This window comes from Charadrius vociferus, unplaced genomic scaffold (genome assembly GCF_000708025.1).
Source record: "Charadrius vociferus isolate BGI_N301 unplaced genomic scaffold, ASM70802v2 scaffold727, whole genome shotgun sequence".
Taxonomy (NCBI): domain Eukaryota; kingdom Metazoa; phylum Chordata; class Aves; order Charadriiformes; family Charadriidae; genus Charadrius; species Charadrius vociferus.
In genome coordinates, this window is record NW_009649472.1 from 393772 (window position 1) to 418257 (window position 24486).

The 24486-nt window shown below is 51.9% G+C and overlaps 1 protein-coding gene across 1 annotated transcript in view; it reads left to right on the forward strand.

Annotated features, from left to right (window-relative positions):
* EPHA8 (EPH receptor A8) overlaps positions 1–24486 on the forward strand; it is a 30420-nt gene that overhangs the window by 954 nt on the left and 4980 nt on the right. The window contains exons 2-12 of the mRNA XM_009889847.1: positions 14530–14685; positions 15750–16085; positions 18360–18484; positions 18663–18825; positions 19317–19413; positions 20106–20173; positions 20697–20822; positions 21462–21647; positions 22274–22335; positions 22734–22943; positions 23641–23643. Of these exons, the coding sequence (XP_009888149.1) occupies positions 14530–14685; positions 15750–16085; positions 18360–18484; positions 18663–18825; positions 19317–19413; positions 20106–20173; positions 20697–20822; positions 21462–21647; positions 22274–22335; positions 22734–22943; positions 23641–23643 (1532 nt within the window). The remainder of the gene's footprint in view (positions 1–14529; positions 14686–15749; positions 16086–18359; positions 18485–18662; positions 18826–19316; positions 19414–20105; positions 20174–20696; positions 20823–21461; positions 21648–22273; positions 22336–22733; positions 22944–23640; positions 23644–24486) is intronic.

Here is a 24486-nt window from a genome sequence, read left to right on the forward strand (position 1 = left end):
GCAGCTGGTACTGAGCAGCTCTAGCAGTTGCTACCGAGATCTCCGCTGGTGCACACCAGCAAAGCAAAACTTGACCTCTCCAAAATGCCCTGCTGCTCACTTCCCTTTGGCAGAGGGTTTGAAAGCGAGGAAAGCAAAAAGAAAAACACCGATGGTAGGGGTTTTTTTATTATTTAAGGTTATTGCATCCATCCATCACTCCTCCCTGGGGCTGCTGCAGAGCCCTGTCATCTGGGGGTGCAAAGAGCCTTCCCGGGGGCCCTTTGTGCCGCTGGGCAGACTTCAAGCTGTTGACTGAACAAACTGTGATAACGAAGCGGGGTGACCAGCAGCAGCCATGCACCAGGCACGGACATGTGTGTGTACAGAGCACGGTGCTCAGGGCTCCCTGTGAGAGCCCTCCACACAGATTTGTTTGCTCTCAGTTTCTTTATGGGACGTGTTTAGGGGAGCAGCACAAATAAGAGTGCGGGGCCTTTGTTTGAGTTTCGTGGAAACGTCAAGTGGAGCATTTATCTTAGGGAGACTTGACACAAGGTTAGGACGTCTGATGCCAGACTGGAATGGATCCAGGGCCTGCTGGGATCTGCACCAGCCGCAGCAGGTCCCCAGCTATGCAGAGTGGGAAGGACGGGCAGAATAAACGCTTCTCTCCAAAACTCCTCCTGTCTGCGACCAGTGATTTGAAAGTCATCCTGAGATAAATCTGATAATTCAGAAGGTGTCATCTTCTCCCGTGCTGAAGAGTGGGTGCAAAGTGTGCATGGGGCCAGGCACGTGCTATTGTGAGAGAGGGGACTGGCATGGACCGCCAGGTCGGCTGGTCCCAGCCCCACGACTGCAAGGAGCTGCAAGTTGGGGGTTTGGTTCAGAAGGGTCAAACACTCCTCTATATTCCTCTCCTGAAGCCCCATACAGCAGACTCTGCCCGAGGAGATCACCACCCCAAAGCCTGGAGACAGAGGGAAGCCCCAAGGTCCATGTTGTGCTCAGCGCACCTCATTTTCCTGTGTTTCCTTGGACAGGTTTGTCTCTCTCCTGGGAGTGAAGCTGTGGGAGGGCTCCTTCTCTGCCCTCCTGCCCTTTCCTGGTGGGATCACCCCACTCACAGGTGTGGCACAGGAGGAAGCGTGGTCCAACTTGCCTCCCTGGATGGGATGCATGCGGGCAGAAGCTGGCCCTCCTGCATGCAGATGGACTCAAACCTCTGCTGCTCAACCAGGACTGTTCTCAGGTGAAGCTCTCCAGGGCTTGTGGCATCAGAAACAGAACAGAAATGTCACTGGACTTTCTCTAACCTCAGTGTCATCTCACTCTCCTGCCTCCCCTGTCCCATTTATCCCTAGCAGCTCCTAGCACAGGGAGCTTGATGGCCCAGCATCAAGTGAGCAGGGGCAGCACCTCCTTCCTCACATCTCCTTTGGTGGGTGGATGTGGAGCCAGAGTACATATATTTACACACGAAAGCAAACAGATGCAAATCTCTCATCTAAGCTTCTCATGCTTGATTGGGGCAGAGTTCATTTTTCACAATGAAAAGTGCCTTTCTGGAATGATTTATAACCCCAGCGGATCTGTCGGAGTTGGAAATTAGCCGTTTTAATTGTCAGGCGGACAAAAGCAGGATTCCAGTGGCTGTCGCCCCAGCAATTTTTCATTCTCCGTCACAGGGATGAGATGATATAAATCACTCCTTGTGGCCCTAATAATCTTTCTATAAATATCAGGGAAATTCATTTTTTGCTTGGGGGGAAAAAATTAAAGAGAAGATACTTTGCCTTTATGTCAGTGTTTAAAATGTGATTCCATATTAATTTCCTTTCACCTTTCACAGCCGGACGCCTTATTTGTCAAAGCTAAAGATGTTTGAACAGTGGAGGTTTCTCCCCCGCCTCTTTAACGTTCATTTTTCTAAGGACCTGCCATAGTGATGGAAGACAGCTCAGGAAACCAGATCATGGCCAGAGCTGTTCTCAGCCCTTCAGAGGAGAAGGAGGGCTATGCCGCAGAGCTGGGAAGGACGGGGTGAGGTGGGATGTGGTGGGGGGTGTGTAGGAACCTGGGGTGGGATGTGGTGGGGGATGTGTAGGAACCTGGGGAACTTCCCTGCCTCTTATCCCCTTTACTCTCTCAGCTATCAACTTGGATGCCCGTTTGTTTGGGCAGGGTGGTGGTGGCGGGGATCTCTGACCCGTTGCACTTACCTGGGCAGGATCCACACGTTTCATCCTGTTGGGATGTCCTGGTTTTTGCCATAAGGATGTGAGGCGCACTTCCCATGGGACTGGGGAGGGCCAGATCTCAGCCCAGGGGCACCGGGCTCAGGACCATGCTAAGGGTGTCAGCCAGCCTGGCATCAGATGTGTCACAGCCCTGCATGGCACAAGGCATTTGTCCCTTGCATTTGTGCTTCATGCATCTGCCTGATTTATCTTCAGAGGCACAGGACACCCTTTTCCAGCTGTGGCTTGACACCAGTACTGCACTGCCTTACTGGGCAGAAACCAGGGTTGAGCATGAGTCGCCACAGCTGCTGATGGGGTCCTGGGGTCTGCTGGCTTTTAACATTCCCACCTTCTAATCCCATGGCATCTTCTGGCACAGCCACCCCAAGGATGAAGCCCGTTGGGGTCTCTCTCCCAGAGCAGCACAGCCCTGCTGCCCTACTTGCTTTTCCCCTCTAGTTTCAAGGCTCTGAAGAACTTTTCTTCCCTCATCCTCTGTCATCCACAGCCAGCCTCAGATGTGCTGTTCTTTCCTTCCGGAAATGTATCAGTCCACAGCAAGACACGTTGGTATCTCTTACACACAGCAAACACCAACTGCTCTACCTAAATACCAGAATAAGCAACAGCATAAGTGAAAAGGATCTATCCCAGCAATTTGTCAGATAAGAAGAAAATCAGCATAATTCACCTTGTTTATATGCAGCTGCTGTATAGGACAAATAGAGACCCATTTCAATAAGGTCAGTGCAATTAAAGAAATGAGAAAGGGGAGGACTTCAACCCTCGGTCTGCTTCTGTGGGAAGGGAAGAAACCCACAAGCCAACTCCTCAAACAGCCGTGAGGCTGAGAGCTGGGACATGTGTACCGTGTCCTGTGTACGAATGGAGAGGTGGACAGGGAGGCTCAGGTGCAGACAGTGTCTCTTCACCCTCACCCCTCCCACCAGCCCTGGCCAGCCACTCTTTGGGGAGGGCTGCTGGGCTCCTGAGCCACCAAGGCTTTGGGGCCGTGGCCCTGGCATCGGGGTCAGCCTTTTGGGGCCGATCTGAATTATTCCTTGGGCTGTACCTGTCACTGGCTATCAGTGTGCAAAACTGGAGTTGGGCTAAAATCTGCTTAGCTGATCATGAGTTTGTACAGGTGCAGAGGGTCTGTTTGGACCATTGGTAGCAGTGCCACAGCTACAGATCATGGTGCTGCTCTCTGGGAGCTGACACAAACCCAGCCAGCAGCCATGGAGACCTCCAGAAGCACGGAATCTCCCAGGAAGCTTTTTCTTTAACAAGCAGATGAAAAAGGGTAAATCAGAAGAGACAGGTTCCCTTCCCTGCTGTCAGAGTGGGTGGATGAGCCTTTGGCAGAAATGCAGTTCCCAAAGAGCATATTTGCAGTATATCCATGGGTTTCAGGAGTGGGACTCACTGTTTGGGACCAGGCATCTTAGCTGCTGGGTGTTCTGATTACTCTGACTGCTTTCCCTCTGTGGTGCTTGGGGGCTTCAGCTTGTGCCGTGGTTTAGGCCAAATCGGCTACTAGGGACCTATGGGACCCCAGATGGGACCGACAGATGCTCCCCTCTACCCCTCTTCAAAGAGAGAGGCAGAGGAGGAAAAAAGAGACTTATGAGTTTAGAAGGAACTAAACTACTTTAATGAAATATTAATAATAAAATAAAAAGAAATAATGAAATATATGCAAAACCATATCAAGCTCTCAGGATGACAATCACAACACCGGCTGGCACTGAGGCAGTCCCAGGCTGGACTCAGTGACTGACAGGAACTGGATTCCGGATCTGCATTCGGGATCAGGATCACAGGCAGATGAACAGAGTCCACCTCAGACGTCAGCCATTGAAGAAAAAGAGAGAGAGCTGACCCTTTGATCCCTCAGCTTTTTATACTGAGCATGAGGCAGATGGCATGGAATACCCTATTGGTCAGGTTTGGGTCACCTGTCCTGTCCGCTCCTCCCCGCAGGTAGGGACCCCACTGCACTTTTCCACTTCCAACCCTCCAACGAGGCAAATAACAAAGTTGGTTGGCTTTGGGTGTTATAGCCATAAGTATAAGCAGGAGCCTCTCTGCATACCATGCCTGGGCATCAGCTGTAAACAATTGGTCTTATCACTCTGAGAGAGTCAACATTGTCTGCAAAATATGCTGTTAATTTCAGTAGTTAGAAGAGGCCCAGCTAAGAAGCAAAGTTACTGAAGAAAATTGGTTCTGTTTTACCTCAAAGCTTGGCTGGTGCCTTTGGCTGAAAAACAAATATAAGGGAGCAACAATTAAGCAACTGCTGCTTGATCAGCCCAACGTTTGTACGGTGATGGGTGTTTGTAGACTGCCAGGGGTGAGCGAGAACAGCTACCAAACAGAGGTCTGATGTGTGTGGCTGAACCTGGCCCTGGCGTAGACTTTACCTAGCTCTACCTCAGCTGAAAAAATGGCTTGTGTCCTCTGGACGAGCAGAAGAGACGGAGGCTGTCACTGACCTTTCCTCTGTGGGAATAGGGATGGGAATAGGAGAAGGACTGCTGGCCCCTCATGGACAAACCAAACCCTCTGCTGCTGGCCTCTCTTGTGCCTCCTGTGCATACGGCTGGTGGAAATCGATCTGGAGAGTCTGGTTAGCAATCTGGAAGCCAGTTAATTTTTTCCAGTTGGTGGGATTCATGCTGATGAACCAATCAGCAAATTTATTGTAGCTTAAACCTTCCTCATGGGCAACTCTAATCGAGCAATTAAAGCACCACAGCATTGCTAATTAAGAGGACAAAATACCCAGCTTGGTAATTATGTGCTTGTGAATACAGTTTTGCATCCATGGACCCTTATGAAGAAAGTCAATGGAGACTGCCTTTCCAGCTGGTGGGACAAAGGGGGAGCAGAGCTATTATGGTGTGAGAGGAGGGGAAACCCCATCTCGCTGCACCCCATCACCCATGTACTGTGCTGGTGAGCACAACCGCGGCCACACAGGGTCAGGCTAAGCCCTAGAAACACCAGGGGACACAATGGCACAGGCGAAGCCATGGGCAGGGGAAGCCAAGTCAGAGACACGGACTCCAGCCGGGCTGGGCTGGACAATGACCTGTGGCCACAGCAGCAAACCTTTTTGCAGTTGTGTGAACAGATGTGGTCCAGGCTCTCATGTTGAAAGGGGAGGAAATGTGAAGGCACGTGAGCTGCTCTCCGTGGGCTTGGGTGCGAGGGGATGGACCTCTTTGCCCAGTACACTGCAGGGGGGATGCTGCTTACCCCTGGATACCTACCCAGGGAAACCACAGCCTGTGCTCCCTTCCTTCACAGCAGAAAGGGTAGAGAAGCATGCAGGCAGGAAAAAAGATATGCTAGTGGGTTAAGGAAGCCCGCCAGAGTCTTACTCCAAACTTGTTATCTAAGTCAGAGATTCTCTGAGAAGCCTCAGGCTTCTCTCTCTTTTTTTCTGCTAACAGTGATTTTTTTTCCACCTGTATAAGAACATCACACAGCAACCGTGAGCTTGTGTTGTGTCTTCATGTGAAACAGACAATACAGGCTGCTCAGTCGGAAACAGGGCGTTGGTCTTGCTGGACTGACTTCAAGACTCCTTTTTATTGGCTCTGAGCTACACGGACCCTCCAAAAATGTGCATGGGAGGGGTCACACATTCCTCTGTTAACTAGCAAACCTGGGATTTTGGGGCACCCATTACCAGGCTGGGCTCCACCTCCCTCAGGTGCTGCCTGGAAGCATACCATGTATCAAGGCAACAGATAAATGTGTGTCAAAATACCCTGTCATTGCAACTCCAAACAAAGATGTTGTAATGCTTTGTGTTTCTTTGCAAATCAGAATGGATTTCAAGGAGACTTTCTATGCAAGTCCCAGCACACACGTGCTGGCTCCAAGCTACAGGCTTGGTGGCTGTGTTGCACCTCAGTGACGCCTGCTCAGAGTCTCCCATGCCTGCTGGCAGGGCACCAGGCTGTCATACCCAGAGCTAGACTGCACCAATGCCCTGGGTGCCCACCAAAGAGGGCTTCTGCCGCGAGTGTACCAAAATAAACCGTTCAAGGGCAGGAGCAGTGACAGTTTCGAACATGCACTATGAGAGTTATGCAAACGTCCCTTCAGTGATGCCAAGCAAGAAAATGGAAGAAACTAAGTGACTTACAAGATTTTCATTGTTGGTTTGTAAGCCAGTCAGCTGCTTTGTAAAATACAGGCAATACTGACTGGTAAGACTATATCACCTTCTGTTTATCCCATGCAAAGCCCCACAGCCTAAAAACAGAAAAAAAGAAAACAGTTTGTTTTCTAAACCACATAAGCTAGGACTGTTCAGGATTCGGGTATCAGACTTCAGATGGGAACAGACTGCAAAGAAGATGTATCAGAGCCACAAATTACTTACAAGGTTTGGTGTGGACATTAGGAAAAACTTCTTCACCTGGAGGATTATCCAGCCCTTGGATAGGATCCTTGGATTCACACTGGCCTTGTACCAGGGCTTCCAGTTTATAGTCCTAGACCTGGCTGCTAATTAGTCTGTTTGGATCCCAAGTCTGCTGTGCTGTGTGTACATGGATAATTTAGCACAGGGAGCATGCTGGAGAAGGCAGGGTGCAGGACAAGGTGATCTCAGTATCTCCAGCACCTTCAATCCCTCCTCTAAAACTTAAGCAAGTGGCCAATTGCATTTACTAGGAAAACAATGCAAAGCAGCCCCCCTCCCCCCCCCCGCCCCCGCCACGCCCACACCTAAAACATTTTTTTTTCTGGTTAGGAACAAACAAAAAGGACAGTAATGACTACAGAGCTGCCCTTTCCCCACCAACAGAACAATACGTTTTTTGTCCCTGGCTGGATATTTTATTGTTTGCCACTTTTCCCTGAGTTTGCTATGCTTAGCTGCTGACGCAGATGAAGGGTGAGAATGATGCTAGGCTGGAGTTCAGGGTATTGATGGGGATGAAAAAATTTAATTTGTGCTTGGTAGGTCTATGTAGTCCCTATAAGAAGTGCTGAAGAGCACTGGACTGTGATAGATGGACCTGGCAGCATTCAAAGACCTTCACCAGTTTTGGAATGTGGGTGGGTTTTTTTTGGTTTAAACTCTTCTTTTCCACAGAATTTGGCCAAGTTCAGGGCATGAACACAGGTTGTTGTTCTGGATCAACAGTGTGCGGGTGCCTGGGAAGCTGTTGTTGGGGAGTTTAGAAAAAGTCTGCAGGAAAGACCTGGCATTTTGCACCAGTACTTACACTGGAGATGGTGCAAAGCAATGGGAGGCTGGCGACCTTAAATTTGCCATCAACACATTCAGAGGCTTGGTGTGATCTCCTTGCATGGGGAAGATGCTCCTCATTCTGTGCTGTAGGACTGTGCCAAAAATTTGTTCTGTACTTGGCGTGAGATCTAGATCCCACCCATGTCACTGCTTCTTGTGTGCCGACTTCTTCCCCTTCCCGAAAACAAGATGCTGCTGCTGACACTTCCCTATGAAGGAGAAAGGGATCCAAAAGCTGGTGGTGCTCAGCTGTGCGGGGGCAAGGGCTGCGCTGGCCCCCACAGGAGAGCTAGGCACTCTTATTTTAAAGCTCAGCCCCTGTATATATCCACAGCTATATGCATGTGGTGAGAGGGCTCACAAACCCTCCAAAGCTGCATACTGGATCCCTCAGGGGCTGGGATCAACTTCTTGGGGTTTTGTATGGCCGTTCTTCATTTATGCGTCTTTGCCCCCTGAAGCCTTGCAGCAGGGATGCAGGGTTACCTCCAGTACTGTCATCTGCAGAGGTGGCTCCCATTCGGCTCCGCTCCTTGCTGAACACAGCATTTTCTGGGTTTGTTTTTGGTCTGGTGACAACTGTGGTTTTTTTCAGAAGCTTTGGATAGTTCTGTCTAAAACCCTTCAACAAATCTGAGTTTTGGAAACAGCTTTTTTCTAATTCTAGCATTAGGCTGTCTGTTTCCATCCAACTCCTGCAAGCTGTAGCATTTCCCCAGATAAGCTTTATAAAAAAAGCCTTTGCTCTGAGAGCGTGCCAGGCTGTTTCACCTACATAAGTCTGCACAGTGCCACCTCGACTTCACTCCTGCAGAAGGACATCTGCGCCGGGCAGCAGAGCAGCAGTCACAGCAAACTGGGATTTGGGTTTTTTTGTTGTTTGGTTTGTTGTTTTTTTTTTTTTAAGATGTAGGGAAGAAGAGCAGGACAGAGTCAGGGGTGCTTTCAACAGTACTGATTTCAAGGGAAGAAGTGAGACCTGCTGAATTTTCTATGGCATTGCCATGCAGAAGTCCAGTTTTGGGTGCAGCCAGTCTGGACCACCATGTTTGCCCAGCACTACAAGTGGAACTACTCCACTTGGAAGAGCAACTTGTCCTGGCAGTGGTGAAATCTGGGCATAGAGCAAGAAGCTATGCAGGGTGCCCTTTGCTGCATGTACCATTTGCTTGCAGCCTGATGCGTAGGATCTTGCTAGCTTTGCAAAATCTTTCTGGGTCAAAATTCCCCTTGTTTCCCACCCTGCAATATTTGGGGGTGCAAAGGGTTGAATTGTGGGAAGAAGGGCCAAGCAGCAGGGAGGTGGAGTCTGGGGTGATGAGATCACTTCAGGCATGTGGAGTGGTGTGATGGGTTCACGTAGTATTGGAGGTGGGAAGGGTTGTGAGCCATACAAAAGGGCTGCCAGGTGGGAATTGGGCTGCATGAAGGGCTGGAAGGTGGTGCTCAGGCATGGGAGGTAAGGCAGTGGTCAGGGGTGTGAGGCAGTGTAGGGGCAAGCAGCATGCAAAGGATGTACAGAGCATCAGCCATGGGGCGATGCATGATCTGGGAACCAAGAGTTTGGCTGAGAAGGCCAGACCCCAAAACCCTCTCCAGACCACCGGCCAACTTGGGGACAGAGCCTGGGCTGTGCTGGGATTGCAGGGAAAGAGGAACACAGCCTTGCAAAAACACAAGGTTTCGGGCAATGGGGTGGATGCCTCTTTTTAAGACATGACTGTGAATAACATGCTTCTGTTTCAGTGTCTGTGTCATGTGGGAGCTGAGATTGAAAGCATCATGCTGGATTGAAAGGAGCTGGGATTTTGTGTGTTAGCTTCTCCTGCAGCTTGGAGGGCTTTGGGACTGGTGCCTGTCTCTGGCTGTTACAGTGGCTGTAACACCCTTATTTCCATCTCTATCTCGTTGCAGCACTGCCAAAGGAAGGTACATGGCTGCTCTTCTGGTGCTTGCTGATGCCCAGCTTTGTTACAGGATCAGGAAAGGGGGCAATTAGTGCCAACACTGCCAGAGAGCTGCCCCATGGCACCCTCCTAACCGTGCCCTTGCCCAGGCCAAATCTCCTGGGCTGATGATGGAGCTGAGAGGAAGTGACACGGGCTCAATACTCACTTTTGCAGCCCCACAGAAGTAGCCCTTGATGGTCCCACCAGGGCCACCTGCAGATCACTAGTCCCAGACGGTGACTTTGGACTGAGAAGAGTGGCTCGTTCCTGGCCAGTGTATCCTCGACAGGTTCATCTATCATCTCCTGAGCTCTGCCAGCTTATTAGCAGATGTTGTCCTGTCCCCAGAGGACGGTGAGGGAGGGAAACAAATGGACCGAACTACAGATGGCTGGCAGAGCTTGCTGTTTCTGAGACAAGCCTGCTGCTCTGAGGCCCCTTGGGCAGGCGATACATGAGAGAGTGGAGATGGTGGGATGGGAAAAACAGGCAAGATGTGTTGTGTAGGGTGGGAGGATCAGTAGAGGCCCTGTGGTATTGACCCCAGCAGGCTGGGGTGATAACTGGGAACCCACCTATGCGACAGAGGGCTGGAGATGTGCTCTGACAAGCACAGGTTTAGTGTTGGTTTTTGTAGGCTCTACTTGTGACACTGGGACCAGCCAGGTGTCTGGGCTGCAAGCCCAGCGTAGATGTGCAAGTCTTGAGCTGGGCTGTGGGTGAAGGTCTGCTGCTGTCCCATGTGCACAAAAACCGCATCATGAGATGAAACCACGAGGACAGGCAGCCTTGGCTGGGTTTTGCAGGGGGAATGGCACTGAGGACAGAAGGAGGATACCAGTAGCAGGACTTCTGGTGGTCCACAAAGAGGCAGGACCCGAGATCCTCAGGCACAAAAGCAAGGGTATCAGTTGCATAAAATAATATGAAAAAAGAAATCCTCACCTTCTGCAGGGCTCCTGGGAGGGTATTCCCGGCAGGTGGCTGTAGCTAGTTGCAGTGAAGACAGCAGGACAACCATTCTGCACCTCCCTGGTGGGTGGCTTCAGATTTTGGTAGCTTCAGTGTGTGTTACAACCATGGCTGTGGAGCACTGTAGATTTTAGACCTAGTGCATTCGACTGAATTTTTCTCACTGGCTACTTCTTTTACCAGAGCTAACCTGGGAGGTCCTGGTCTTCCGCATGTCACTGGCCTGGCATGAGAGAGCTCAATCCAGAACAGGACATGCCTGTCATCCTGTACTGCAGGGATTTCATATCTTGTGTAGGTTCCAAGCTGGTTACCTGTCCTGTACCTGCAAAAGGCTTTGTACTTGTGTCCCACTTTCATCTAAAGCAAGCACTGAGATGCACAGAGGTGCATGACCCCATCCAGAGCAGTGCCTGCCCCAGCCCCCGTTGCTCTCCAGCCTCCTCGCGTGCTTGTGCTGTCCAGGTGCCAGGAGGTGGCTCCTAACGGCTCTGCCCTAGTGCAAAAATCCACCTGTAATTTGTCATTTAGGATAATTTTCCCCCTGAGTGCATCTAAAATAATTGTGAATCATTGCTACAGGTAATTAACGTATTTTTGTTAGTTTTTTTTTTTTGTTACAGCATCAAATGCTAAGTGATTACAATTGCTTGGTGCAAATCCACTGCACTTCATGTTCCCATCCTTCCTGCTGGCCTGTATCTCCATACCTGATATAGCGCTGATTTCTCTGCCCTTAATTAAATATTGGTCGGGGGAACCACTCCAGTGCCTCTGGAATCAAGAGTACCTGGTTGCTGGTTGCTGCATGGGTAGAGATGATGGTGGTTTGCAGGTCTACGGGGGATTCACACAAGTTGAAGGCAGCAAATCCTGACATGCATGCTGCCCAGCACGGACTGTGGGGCTGTCTCATTGCTTGGTTCCCATCTGGCAGGCTGTGCTCATGCCTTATCTTCATCCTTTCCCACACAGTAACACCAGAAACTTTTCTTTCTGAGAGGTTTGTTGTTTGGTTGGGTTTTTTCCCCAGCTGGCTACTTCCCAAATTTGTCCCCACCTGAGAGCAGGCTGTAACAGCACTCATCTCAGTCTTACACCCAAAACCAAGGGGTTGCAGACCAGCAGGTGTTGCAGCATAAGGCAGAGGGCATTCGGTAAAGGCACAGAGTCCTTGGCTTCTCTTCTGATGCCCTTGAAGGGGTGAAAGGTGTCAAGAGAGCTGGGGAGCAAAGTGAGCCCCAAGCTGCTGCAATTTCCTCGTGAGTCACATCTGCCTTCCCTTCCACCCCAAAGTTTGGGCATTTCTGCTCCTTGCTCTGATGCCCTTTGGGGAGTGGAGGAGCAGGAATTTAGGAACAGACTCCAGAGCTGCTGGCCTTTGTTTTTTCCAGCCTGCTGTACCAAGATTGATACCAAGCTGTGATACCAACCTGCTGTACCAACGTCTGGCATGTGCAGCATGTGTATGTCCTGCTGGTGGTATCGCTACCCCATCTTTAAAGTAGCATTCAGCGCAAAGCTGCCACAGAAGCTGGTGAGAGAGTTTGAAGAGGGACCAGCAAGCCACCAGGGATGTGTGTGGCTGCCTTCAGCTGCCATTGCTGGAAATAGCTCAGTTATAAAGAGGCCATTTTACTACTGTGCAGCATGTGATATGCGAAATATGTTGGTAGCAATCAGTCCAGGGAGATCTGTGGCAAAGAAAGGAGTGTTATTAATAAGAAAACAAATCAGCACCTAGAAGCAGAACAAACAGACAGCACAGAGGGACCCAGACCACAGGGGATGCTGGATCACAAACAAAACTCTTCTACATGCTTGGAAGCAAAGAATGAGGCTGTATGCAGAGCTGGCCACCGGGGGTAAAGACGGGAAACTGAAGGTATTACTACCTCAGTAGGGAAAAACAGAAATGAGTCAGAGGCACGATTAGTATTTGAATCACTGGAACTGGTCCTAGAAATACTTGATGAATATGCGGACACAGACAGAGCCTGTTTTTCCTTACCTGGAATCGAAATCTGCAAGAGAGGACAGACCCTTCCACCCCCAGACAGATACCTGCCATGCCACATGTCACTCTTGAGCTAATCGATTTTCCTAATGAGATACGAGTTGTTTGTTTGTGTGACAAATGATTCACCCGAGGGGCTGCTGGGAGAGGTGGGGAGATGGAGCAGACCGATGCCAGCCTCGGTGTGGGATGAGCGTGTGCTCCTGCCGCACAGCCCCCAGCACCAGGAGGAGTCACAGCAACTGAAGGTGGATCGTGTTGACAGAAGAAACTCAGGCTGGTTCATTTGGCCCTGCTGTCCCTCCGCAGAGAGCAGGCAGCATGTGTGCACTGCTGGTTTGCTGCAACGTGAAACAAGAGAGGGTGTTTTCCCTTTGTTTTGTGCAAGGAAACTTGTTGCTTCGTATAGCAGCATGCCAGGGGCTTGCAGAGCGATGTTCACCATGTCTCAGGTGCAGAGCTTTTATTTCTGTAAACCACCCACGTGGATGCTCTTGGGCACCTGGGCACACCCAGCATAAGTAGTGTGGCAGCCACCATGAAGTGAGGACTGTGCCACAAATTTGCCCCATAAATGATGGTTCTTAGAGAGAACTGGCTTACAGACAGAGCTCAGAGGGTTGTGGTTAGTGGTGCAGAGTCTAGTTGGAGGTTAGTAACAAGTGGTGTCCCTCAGGGGTCAGTACTGGGCCCAGTTTTGTTCAACATATTCATCAATGATCTGGATGAAGGGATAGAGTGTACCATCAGCAAGTTTGCTGATGACACAAAACTGGGAGGAGTGGCTGACACGCCAGAAGGCTGTGCTGCCTTACAGCGTGACCTCGCTAGGCTGGAGAGTTGGGCAGAAAGAAACCTTATGAAGTTCAACAAGGGTAAGTGTAGGGTAGTGCACCTGGGGAGGAATAACCCCATGCACCAGTACAGGTTGGGGGCTGACGTCCTGGAGAGCAGCTCTGTGGAGAGGGACCTGGGAGTCCTGGTGGACAACAGGACGACCATGAGCCAGCAATGTGCCCTGGCGGCCAAGAAGGCGAATGGCATCCTGGGGTGCATCAAGAAGAGTGTGGCCAGCAGGTCGAGGGAGGTCATCCTCCCCCTCTACTCTGCCCTGGTGAGACCGCATCTGGAGTACTGTGTCCAGTTCTGGGCTCCCCAGTTCAAGAAAGACAGGGAACTGCTGGAGAGGGTCCAGCAAAGGGCAACAAAGATGATTAGGGGACTGGAGCACCTTTCTTATGAGGAAAGGCTGAGGGACTTGGGTCTCTTTAGTCTAGAGAAAAGAAGATTGAGGGGGGATCTTATTAATACATACAAATACTTAATGGGAGGATGCCAGGGGGATGGGAGCAGTCTTTTTTCAGTGGCGCCCAGTGATAGGACGAGGGGTAATGGGCATAAACTTGAACATAGGAAGTTCCATCTTAACATGAGAAGGAACTTCTTTACTTTGAGGGTAGTGGAGCACTGGAACAGGCTGCCCAGAGAGGTGGTGGAGTCTCCCACTCTGGAGACATTCAAAACCCGCCTGGACGCTGTCCTGTGCAACGTGCTGTAGGTGACCCTGCTCTGGCAGGGGGGTTGGACTAGATGATCTCCAAAGGTCCCTTCCAACCCTAATCATTCTGTGAATTCTGTGAATTCTTAGAATAGTCAACAAGGTGATTTCCAGTGCTGCTTGGTTTGGTCTTTGCAGTGCTCCCTGCCCTGGGGCCAGGCGGTGGCCCAGAGGGGTGGCTGCAGCGGGGAGAGCTCTGGGCAGCCGGCACGGGTGCAAGGAGAGCACCTTGAGCTTTACAGGCAGATCACAAAAAACAGAGGCACCCAAGCCTGCTTGTGAAACAGTGGGGAATGGGTACCAGGGTGGCAGTAAGTACAGCCTCGGGGAGAGACTAAAGAAGTTTTCACAGAGCTTGGTTTCCAGCTGGAGGGAGACTCACCCGGGTGTTGGGGAGAAGGGCTGGTTTCCTGTGCACTGGGAGGGGGTGAGAGTGGGGTCCAGCTTTGTGCTGGTGGGATCTGCCAAGTCGTGGGATGCTCCTCGTCCAGGCACGTCCCTCTGATCTCTGCCCCTTCCCTCTTCTGCAGCCTGCCAGCTGGGATTTTACAAGTCGGCCCCTGGGGACCAGCTGTGTGCAAAGTGCCCCTTGCACAGCCATTCGGAGAGCCGAGCAGCCCGGGTCTGCCGCTGTGACAGCAGCTTCTACAGGGCGGTGCAGGACCCCCCCTCGGCCGCCTGCACGCGTGAGTAACCCGGCTGCCCAGGCACCCATCCGCGCTGCTGTGGGGCAGGCGTCATGTCCTCAGACACAGCAGATGCTCCCCAGCTGAGCCCAGCATGCACCCTTCCCTCCATTCATGCTGCCCAGGGCTCCATAGCAGCCTTTCAACCCCAGGTCTCCCTTTGGCACACAAGCTGAGACCCCCTTAGCTGCAATCCCTCACTGCCCTCTGTCTCATCCTCATCCTGCTGCTCTTCAAGCATCCCTGGCCACAGCCTGCTCCCCTCCTGGGGCTGTCTCCTGCCTTGGACCATGGCTCTGCTGGCAAGCTTGCCTGCTCATGCACCAGCCAACATGCCAGTCACTTGCTGAGTACTTTCCTTTGCAGAAGTGCCCGGGGTGGTCAGACCCCTGGGAGGCCATGGGGCAGCACAAGTATTGCGGTGCTCCCCTTCACTGTGGGTGGATGGTGGCACTAGGGGTTGTCATATGGTTTCAGCTCAGCTTTCTGCAAGAGCCTGCTTTGAGGGGCCTGGTGCTATTAAAAGGAGACAAGAACATCCCAGGAGTTGTCCTCTCTGTAATTGGTTCAGGAGGGCAGAAAGGTGTAGGGCTGCTTAGCTGAAGCCAGCGTGAAAGGCAGGTCAGCAACATCTGACTTGTGTTTCTCTAGGGGATATCCACCCAAGATTGTTAATCTCCACAGGGAATGTGAGTTTACCCTTCCTGTTAGCTGAGCAGGTCCTATTCTTCACTGTCCATCAACTCCTTGGCTCTTCCCCCAAAAGTTTCCCCATTGCTTCCTGCTTCCCCCGGAACAAACATCAGCTCTTGCCTGCCTGGCATTTGGCATCCTGATCCAGAGCATCTTACCCCCATGGCATTTCATCCTGAGACCTGTCTGTGTCTTCACTGTCTTCCATTTGGAGCCTTCCCCCCTCTGGGCAGCTCTGTATTCCCTGTAGCATCATTTGTATGTGTGGGTATATGCTGCCCAAGGTGCATGTCTCTGTTGGTCCCATGCTCTGCCAGTCCCAACACACTTCAGCAGCCCCGACTCTGCCTGTACCTCTGCTTCTTTTCCAGGCCCCCCCTCTGCTCCTGTGAACCTGATCTCCAGTGTAAATGGCACCTCGGTGACACTGGAGTGGGGCCCACCCCTGGACAAGGGAGGACGCGCTGACATCGTGTACAACGTGGTCTGCAGGCGCTGCACAGGGGATGCTGGCCAGTGTGAGGTGTGCGGCAGTGGGATCCGCTTCGTTCCCCAGCAGATGAGCCTGGTGCAGGGAGCACTGACGGTGACCAACCTCCTGGCCCACACCAACTACTCCTTTTGGGTGGAGGCTGTCAACGGTGTCTCTGACCTCAGCCTGGAGTCCAGGAGAGCAGCAGTTGCCAATATCACAACAAACCAGGCAGGTAGGAGGAGCAGACACACCCCCTCTCAGGCTTTCCCCATGTGGTGATGCTGATGTTGCTCTGACGTTGGCCGAGCCAGCATCTGCAGGAGGCAGAACCTGCACTAGCAGCCAAGGCTGGTTTTGGTAATGGGCATGGGACCCCTATCCTCTCTGCTGCTGGAGGTGCGTTAAGGGAGCCAGAGTGGGCTGGAGACAAGCTACTGCCCAAGGCAACTCTTACCTGTCTCTGGTTCCTGGTATACTTTTTCATCCTCCTTTCCCTCCACTTCAGCCGTTGGTGGAGGTTCCTCTTCTGCAGGAGACAGGGGGCACAGAGAACACTTGTTTATTGATGGGAACACTAAGCGGAGCATGGATCTTTCAGGCTGTTCCTCCAGCCTTCTGTCACTTCCCAAAGGGCCAAGCAGCAGTTCATGCTCTGCTCTTAGCTCACAACAATGCCAGACCCTGGCAGGTGACAGCAACGTTTGCTGGGAAAAGCCTCTCTCATGCATGTCTCATTTCTGCAAATCCCTTGCTGTGAAATGCTCTTTCTCCAGGAAATACTTCTGAGCACAGCTCTAGCCCAGGTGGGCCAGGACCTTGCTCCAGGGTGACCTCTGCATCTCCCCGGAGCAGAGTCCAGCTAAGCCCCTTGCACATCGAACATGCTGTAGGCAGGGGGCACAGGGCAGGGACTGACCCTTCCTCTTAATCCTTCCAGTTGGAAACGAGCCCGCAGGAACTTCCCGTGATGCTGAGCCCTTCTGCTCTCATGGCAGTGGTGCCAGCAGGAGAAACCCGGAGAGCCTCTCTGGGTTAGCTCATGGCTGGCATGAGAACAAGGCCCTTTTGTTGCCAATGCCTGCCCGTACCACTTATTCACCCCTCTGCCGAGCCCACATGGAAATGTCTCAGTCCTGCCGGCTCACTTCTTTACGATCCCTCCAAGTGCTGACAAGCAGCATTGGTGTGATGACTCGGAGTGGGGTGCTTTTGGGAAGTGACGAATATTACCATTTCAACGTCTCTGCTGGAAAGTGGATACTGAGCAGGTGCTGTGAAAGCAGCAGGGCTGGGAATTTGGTAGTGATTGATGTTTAGCTGCCGTGCCTGAGCGGTGCTTCAGCCGCTGCACATCACAGAGCATCCCTGCCCTCCAGGAGGGGCTGAGGGACCCTTGCTGCACTGCACAGGGTGGCTTGCCCGTGCTGGATGCTGGTCACTCGTGTCCCCCCAGCTTGGAGTGGCAGAGCAAAGCAGGGGCGGGTGCAGCCGAGATGCCCTGGGGCTGTTTGGAGATAACGGTGTTGCCCGTGCCTGCAGGGTTTAGCTGATTTCCTCCTTCCCATCCAGTCCCAGCTCCCTGGGGTTCTGTGTCCCAACAGTGACTTCTGATTCTCCAAGGAGCCAGCCCGAAGATGAAGTGAGCTAAAACTGCTGCCTTTCAGTCCCTGGGTACCCCACTGCTGCTGCAAGCCCTGTGACCTCTTTTGGTCTCTGTACTGCTCCAGCTGTCTCCTGAGCTGCAGCCATAGCAGACAGCAGCTCCCACATCCTATCTTTCCTCTGGCAGTTTGGGTCATAAGGGGTGCCTCTCCCCTTCCCATGAGTTGGACCCAATGGCTGACAGTCTTTGGCATCCTTCCAGGGTAGATTTTCCGAGTGGGAAAAGAGATCGGTAAGTTGGCTCTTCCAGCTGTGGCAGCTCCAATTCGTACATGGCAGGTTCAAGGACCGATTAATGGGCTCCCAACCCAAGCCCTGGCAGATGACAAGTATCTCAGGGCAGGAGAGCACCCCCAGGACACCTTTACACTGATGCTCAGTCCCTGATCACCCCTCTGGGCCTTTATCATCCCCCCTTCTTCCCCTTTCCCTCTCCCCCTTCCCCAGGTAGGGAAGGAGGGGTCAGGGTCCTACCAGGGATCTCCATGATCTCCAGCCCCACAGCCCCTTCTCCTTTCTGGCTCCAGATCACAGTCAAGCACCAGTGTCCCCTCCTGCCTGTGCTGGGACAGTGGTCTCCTCTTTCATGTCCTTGGAGCCTGCTCACTCCATGGGAAAGAGATCAAGGCAACTGAAGTGAAATAGAGCCCCTTTGCAAGCCTCTTCTCCCATTCTTCAAAGCCCTCATCTCCCCATGGCTTCAATTAAAACAGAAACATGGTTTAAACCAGGGGTCCTGCATGAGGCTCCGGTTCCACCTATCCCTGCTGCTGTGTCCCGCTGCTCTCACCCATGTAGGACCACCACCAGCAGGCACCTAACACCCTGCCCTCTGCATCCCCAGCCCCATCCCAGGTGGTGGTGGTTCGCCAGGAGAGCACAGGCCAGAACAGCGTCACCTTGTTGTGGCAAGAGCCAGACCAGCCCAACGGCATCATCCTGGAGTACGAGATCAAGTACTACGAGAAGGTAATGCTCTGCTTGCTGCCACAAACTGGTCCCAGCATGGCGGATTTGTACAGGGGCATGGCTCAGTTTAAATCCTGCTGTTGCTATTGCTGCTATCAGTCAGCACAAAGGACTATTTTGGAAGACTTTGTGGTTGCTGTGCTGATGCAGCAAGGATTTTGGTGTTGCTTTTCCCCAGGACAAGGAAATGCAGAGCTATTCGACTCTGAAATCCAAGAGCACCACTGCCACCATCTCTGGGCTCAAGCCTGCAACCCGCTACATTTTCCAGGTTCGGGCTCGCACCTCTGCTGGCTGCGGGAGGTTTAGTCAGACTGTGGAGGTGGAAACAGGGAAGCCAGGTGAGCATGCGCAGTTGTGGGATGTGGGAAGTGTGGGGCAGGAAGCATGAGGGATGGCGATGCCCTTGTCTCTGGCCATTGTTCCTCTGCCACATGTGGAGGGAGGATGGAGGCACACGTCCTGGGGTCTCAGCCTGCAGGGCTTGCTTGAGATAGCCCTCCTGAGATGTGCTGATACATTAGAAAGAATAGGGAGGAAGGACATAGCAGTTAGGGCAGGGAAGATCTGGTGAGGTCCTGAGGCTCCAGACTTCTCTGTGCTGGTTTGCTGTACTTTGGCAAGTTTGCACTTGCCATGGCTTTCCCAGATCTGTGCTTGGTTTCCCCGTGTGTAAATCGTCTCTGTACACTGGATAGCCCCATAGCTGGGGCTGGATGGGGAATGGTGCTTTGTCTTTGAAGAACATGACCCCAGTGGGGTAGGTGAGTTTCTGAGCACAGGAGAGCGCTCCTCGCTCCAGTTCACCTCATTCTTACCCTGCTTCTTCCAGTCTCTCTCCGGTACGACACAATGACAATTGTCTGGATCTGCCTGACACTCATCACTGGCCTTGTCGCGTTGCTGGTGGTCCTGATCTGCAAGAAGAGGTAAGTGCTTTCTGGCGGTCAGTGCAGCTTGTCACCAAGCAGGACAGGAGGGATGGGAGAACTTGAGTGCAACTTTTCGCCTCTCAGTTTGTCCAGAGCATCCATAGGTCAGGGATTAATAAGCAACCAAGAGACTTCATTTAGAAGTCACCATGCCTCCACCTTTCTTGAGGCAGAGCCAGTCTCCAGACCTCATGTCAGCAGGCTGAACATCAACAGTGATAGCAAAAGCAATAGCGATAGCAACAGCAACAGCAATAGCGACATCCAGCAATCCCTATACCAGCACGACTACCAGTACAAGGGCTAACTGGATGAGCTAGGGGGTAGGTCAGGAATCAAAAGAGCTCTTCTTCATCAAAGAAAGGTCTAAGGGGGACTGTGTGCTGCTACATCTCAGCATGGCTGAGCCAAGCCTGTGGAGCACACATGCCACTGCCCAGGGGAGAAAAAAGTGCTGCAGCTTTTAACACTGCCAAGCCTTGGAGAGCACCTGGAAAGTACCTTGCTCCAGGTCAAAGTGTGAGTCCATCAAGATGCAGGAATGAAGCTGGTGGAGAGCCAAATGTTAGCTCCAGCTCCTCGTGGGCTGCCTACAGTCCTGCCACGCATTGCCTTCCACCCTGTCTTAGGGCTGCTTGTGGGAGTGAGGGACAGGAGCACCTCTTCTGACCCTTGTGTCCCCGTGGCAGGCACTGTGGGTACAGCAAGGCTTTCCAAGACTCGGATGAGGAGAAGATGCATTATCAGCACGGGCAAGGTAGGACCCTCCCTGCTGCTGTCCCTGGGGTGTGAAGGACCTCAGCCCTGTTGATGGGCCGGAACCTGGACCATTACCCCCTGGCACTGCTGTGGTTTAGAGGGAGTTTGGCCACTGACTGCTTCTGGGAATATGCCTCGGAGAGCTGACTGGGGGCTCTGATCCCACGGGCATCCTGGTAATGGGGCTGAAGGGCTACACTGTGTGAGATGGGACTGCAACTCGTTCATCCCAGATAGCAGCAGGCTAGAAGAGTGGAAAATTCATGATGGGCGAGGAGTAGGGGGTTGATGCAAGGGGACAATCACATGGAGGGCAGCCAGGTCCTGAACTGCTCTGAGGACACCACTGTGCCAAAGAGTGCCTTTGGTTTTCTTGGGGTTGCAACCTCTGTGGCTCCTCAGCATGTCAACCCAAGAAGTCCAACCACTGCCCATCCTCTTCCTGGCTGCTGGGTGCCCCTACTTCTTGGCAGGGCTGCCTGAAAGAGCTTCTCTCCTCTCTCCCCTTTGAAACCTGGCAGTGAAGTTCCCCGAGTCCAAGTTCTATGTGGACCCCCACACGTATGAGGACCCCTGCCAAGCAGTGCATGAGTTCACCCGTGAAATTGAGGCCTCCCGGATCAAGATTGAGAAGGTCATTGGGTCTGGTGAGTCCCCAGGCATGAAATAAACTCTTTGAAGGCAACCTGGTGCAGAGGGTTGCTGCTCAGCAGCTGTGGCACAGATGGCTCAGACTGTCCTGCATGGGTGCTCCAATGCGGCCACCCTGCTTTCAAACCTTGGACTAAGCATCTGGGGTGACAAAATGCAAATGAATTTGCAAGCAAAATGGTAAGTTTTCAGAACAAAAGGGATTTTTGCGTAGGAATAGGGGCTTGCAGGGAAGCACAGGGCAGAGCTGGAACTTCACCAGCAGCATCCCAATCAGCATTAAGAAGCCTGGCTGAGAGACATCCCTGATGATCTAAGAGACTCCCAAATTTGTTCATTAAAAGTAGTAAAGCAAGTGCCAGTGTAATCACTACTTTTGGCCCATCGCCTTCAGTAAAAGGTATCGGAGAGAGGTGGTTTCTGATATTTCTGCCCAGTTCCCAGAGGTGTCACTGGAAGTTGGAGGAGGGCAATCCTTGCTGTACTCAGAGTCAGCGACGCAAAAAGAGCCCAGGAGCCCTGAGGGGCTGGACTATTCTGTGAGCATGCCAGCAGACTGGGTGATCTGTGCTGCTGGTGGGTCGGTGCAAGAAGCTAAGGAGCTCCCCGTGCCCTCACCTTCCTTTGCCTTGCAGGAGAGTCTGGAGAGGTGTGCTACGGCCGTCTGAAGCTGCCAGGGAAGAGGGAGATTCCTGTGGCCATCAAGGCACTGAAAGCAGGCTACACAGATAAGCAGAGGCGGGACTTCCTGAGCGAAGCCAGCATCATGGCGCAGTTTGATCACCCCAATGTCATCCATCTGGAGGGGGTGGTGACCAGGAGTATGTGGCTGGTGGGGATGGGACCCTATGGTGGGGCAAAGCTGGAACATATCTCCCTGTGGTTACCCTGGGAGATGGAGGTCAGGGATCACTTTGGGTGCACTCCATCCTGCGGCTGCCCCGGTTGCTCGCTTTTCAGATGTCCATTGACCTGTGGTCCCCTCCATCCCACTCCCTTGCCTTCTCTTATAGGACAAACTTTCCCTGCGGCAGTTCTCCACCTTGCTCTGCAGTGCGCCCCAGGTCAGGGTTATTGGTTTAGGAGATGTCCTACCCATTAGCGTTTATTTTAAAGGCTGCCTGTATTGAATCATAATCCGAAGTCTTCCTTCAAAAAGGCACATTCTGATGCAAAGTGTTATGCTAATGGCATGCAAATTTCAGAAGGATAATGAAACTGACCTAGCCACATCAATAGCACCTTGGAGGGAGGGGTAGGTGTCAAGGTTACTGCCACATCCCCACTGTTGTGCCAGTCCTGTGTGGTGCAGGGGTGAGACCACTCCGCGGGGCTGCAGGGTACCCATGTACCTGGCTTGATTCATGTCTCCCAGTAAAAGCCTGGCACTGGGCTTCCCAAAGGAAGGTGACTTCCCTGCTAACTTGACCTCCCTTGTCTTCTGCAGGCAAATTGGTAATGATTGTTACTGAATACATGGAGAACGGCTCGCTAGACACCTTCCTCAGGGTAAGGAGCTCTTTTGTATTTTTATTCATTGCACATCCCCCTGGGCTGAGTGACTGGAGGAGAGGTTGGTTCCGTTCCTGCTCCTCAGCCTCACGGCCATTGTGACCCCTGCACGACAGTGGTGTGCTCTGGGCTCTCACCTCTCCAGCAGACACCAGCTCCAGGACATCATGGCTGGCTCCCCTGAGTGGCACTGCAAAGGCAGTGGCACCTGCCTGAGTGGTGTGTCAGAGGTGCTGGGAGGGCAGGAGGTTGGCTGGGGGGACAAGAGAGAGGCACTGGGGTTAGAGGAGGTACTAAGCCAAAGATGAGACATACTACGGGCTTAGTTTAATGAGAACAGCATCAGTAGGAAGCTGGTGAAAATCATAATGAACTCTGGGTTATTTCCTCTCCAGAAACATGATGGGCAGTTCACCATCATTCAACTGGTGGGCATGTTGCGTGGCATCGGAGCCGGTATGAGGTATCTGTCTGACCTGGGCTACGTGCACCGGGACCTGGCTGCCCGCAACATCCTGGTGAACAGCAACCTGGTCTGCAAAGTGTCCGACTTTGGCCTCTCCCGCATCCTGGAGGATGACCCTGATGCTGCATACACCACCACGGTGCGTGGCTCCTAATGTTGCAGTCTCACTCATCCCTACTTACAGCGATCACCCCAGGCCACTGACAGATGGAAAAGTTAGACACTCTCAAGTCAAGGTAGGCAGGGCAGACGTGGACATAGGCACCTCACCGCTGATAACTGGACCAAGAGCATGAATCCAAAGAACTTCTGAGCTTTAATGCATTGTCCTTCATATAGGGACATCCCGGAACTGAAGTGTGCAGTGAACAAAGAGAAGCAGGGTGGGAGATCAGGGAGCTAATCAAGCCTCCCCAGCCAACAGCTGCTGTGGTCACACATGGTCCACCGCACAGGGACGCTCCCATGTCCCTGTTGGAGTCATTCCCTAGACTGCTGTCATGGTTTAACCCCAAGTGGCAACCAGGACCATGCAGCTGTTAACTCACCACCACCACCCCCCCACACACAGCAAGATAGGGGAGAAGAGTCAGAACAAAAAGAAACCTCGTGTGTTGATTTAAAGACAGTTTAATAGAACATTAATGGAAGAGAAGATAATAATAACAATAATGATAAAAGAGTATACAAAATGAGTGACGCAATATAGTTGTTCACCACACGGTGATTGATTGTCCAGCCTGTCCTGAGCAGCAATCATGGATTCCTGCCCCCCAGCCAACCCCCACTTATGTACTGAATATGATGTCTATGGCATGGAATATTCCTTTGGCCAGCTTGTCCCGTCTATGCTCCCTTTCAGCTTCTATGGGGAGCTGAAGAAGTCCTTGACTTAATATAAGCATTACGTAGCAATAACTAAAACAATATGTTTTATCAAGATTATTCTCATACTAAATCCAAAACACAGAGGCTACTAGGAATATTAACTCTACCCTAGCTGAAACAAGGGCAACTGTGTAGCTCCACCCAGTCTTTCAGTTGTCCTAGGACCACTGGTCACTGTTATGTTATGCTTTTCAGTAGCGTGGCCACACACTACCTTTTCTATATGATTCTGCCTCATTCAGAGTGTGAAAAGGGTGGGAATTGTCTTTGCAACCTAGACAATTTTGTTTTACAGTAGGACAGTTTTGTCTGTGAAGTCATTTTAAGGATTTCAGGCCAATCTGACAGCTCTGGAGCTTGATGTACTCCTCCACTGGAGGTCATCAGAGAGGAAATGAAATACATTGAGGGAATGTGCTCTTTTTGCACTTCTCCAATCATGAAAAGAATTAGTGTGCCCCCCAGGCACACCTCTGGTGGGGAAAATGTCGATAGTCAGTTCTTAACGGAGGCCAGTTTGGAGCTGCAGCTGAGGAGTTTGAGCGTCGCTTTTCAGAAGGACTGGGATTAGAGAAGCAGAAAGAGCTTCAGGCTTGTTTGGGATAGTTCATGGTACTGTAAAGCAGCGCCCAAAGCCATTGCAGCTCTGAGGGATGAGTGCACAGGTACCCAGCCTGGAGAACATGGTCTTCATGCTGTTGGCTTGGCTTCAGCCAAGTGGTGAAGTGAGACAGTGTGTCCTGTGTGTGTCTTTGTGTTCAGCCGCTCCCTTTGGTTTCTCAAGGAATAGCTTG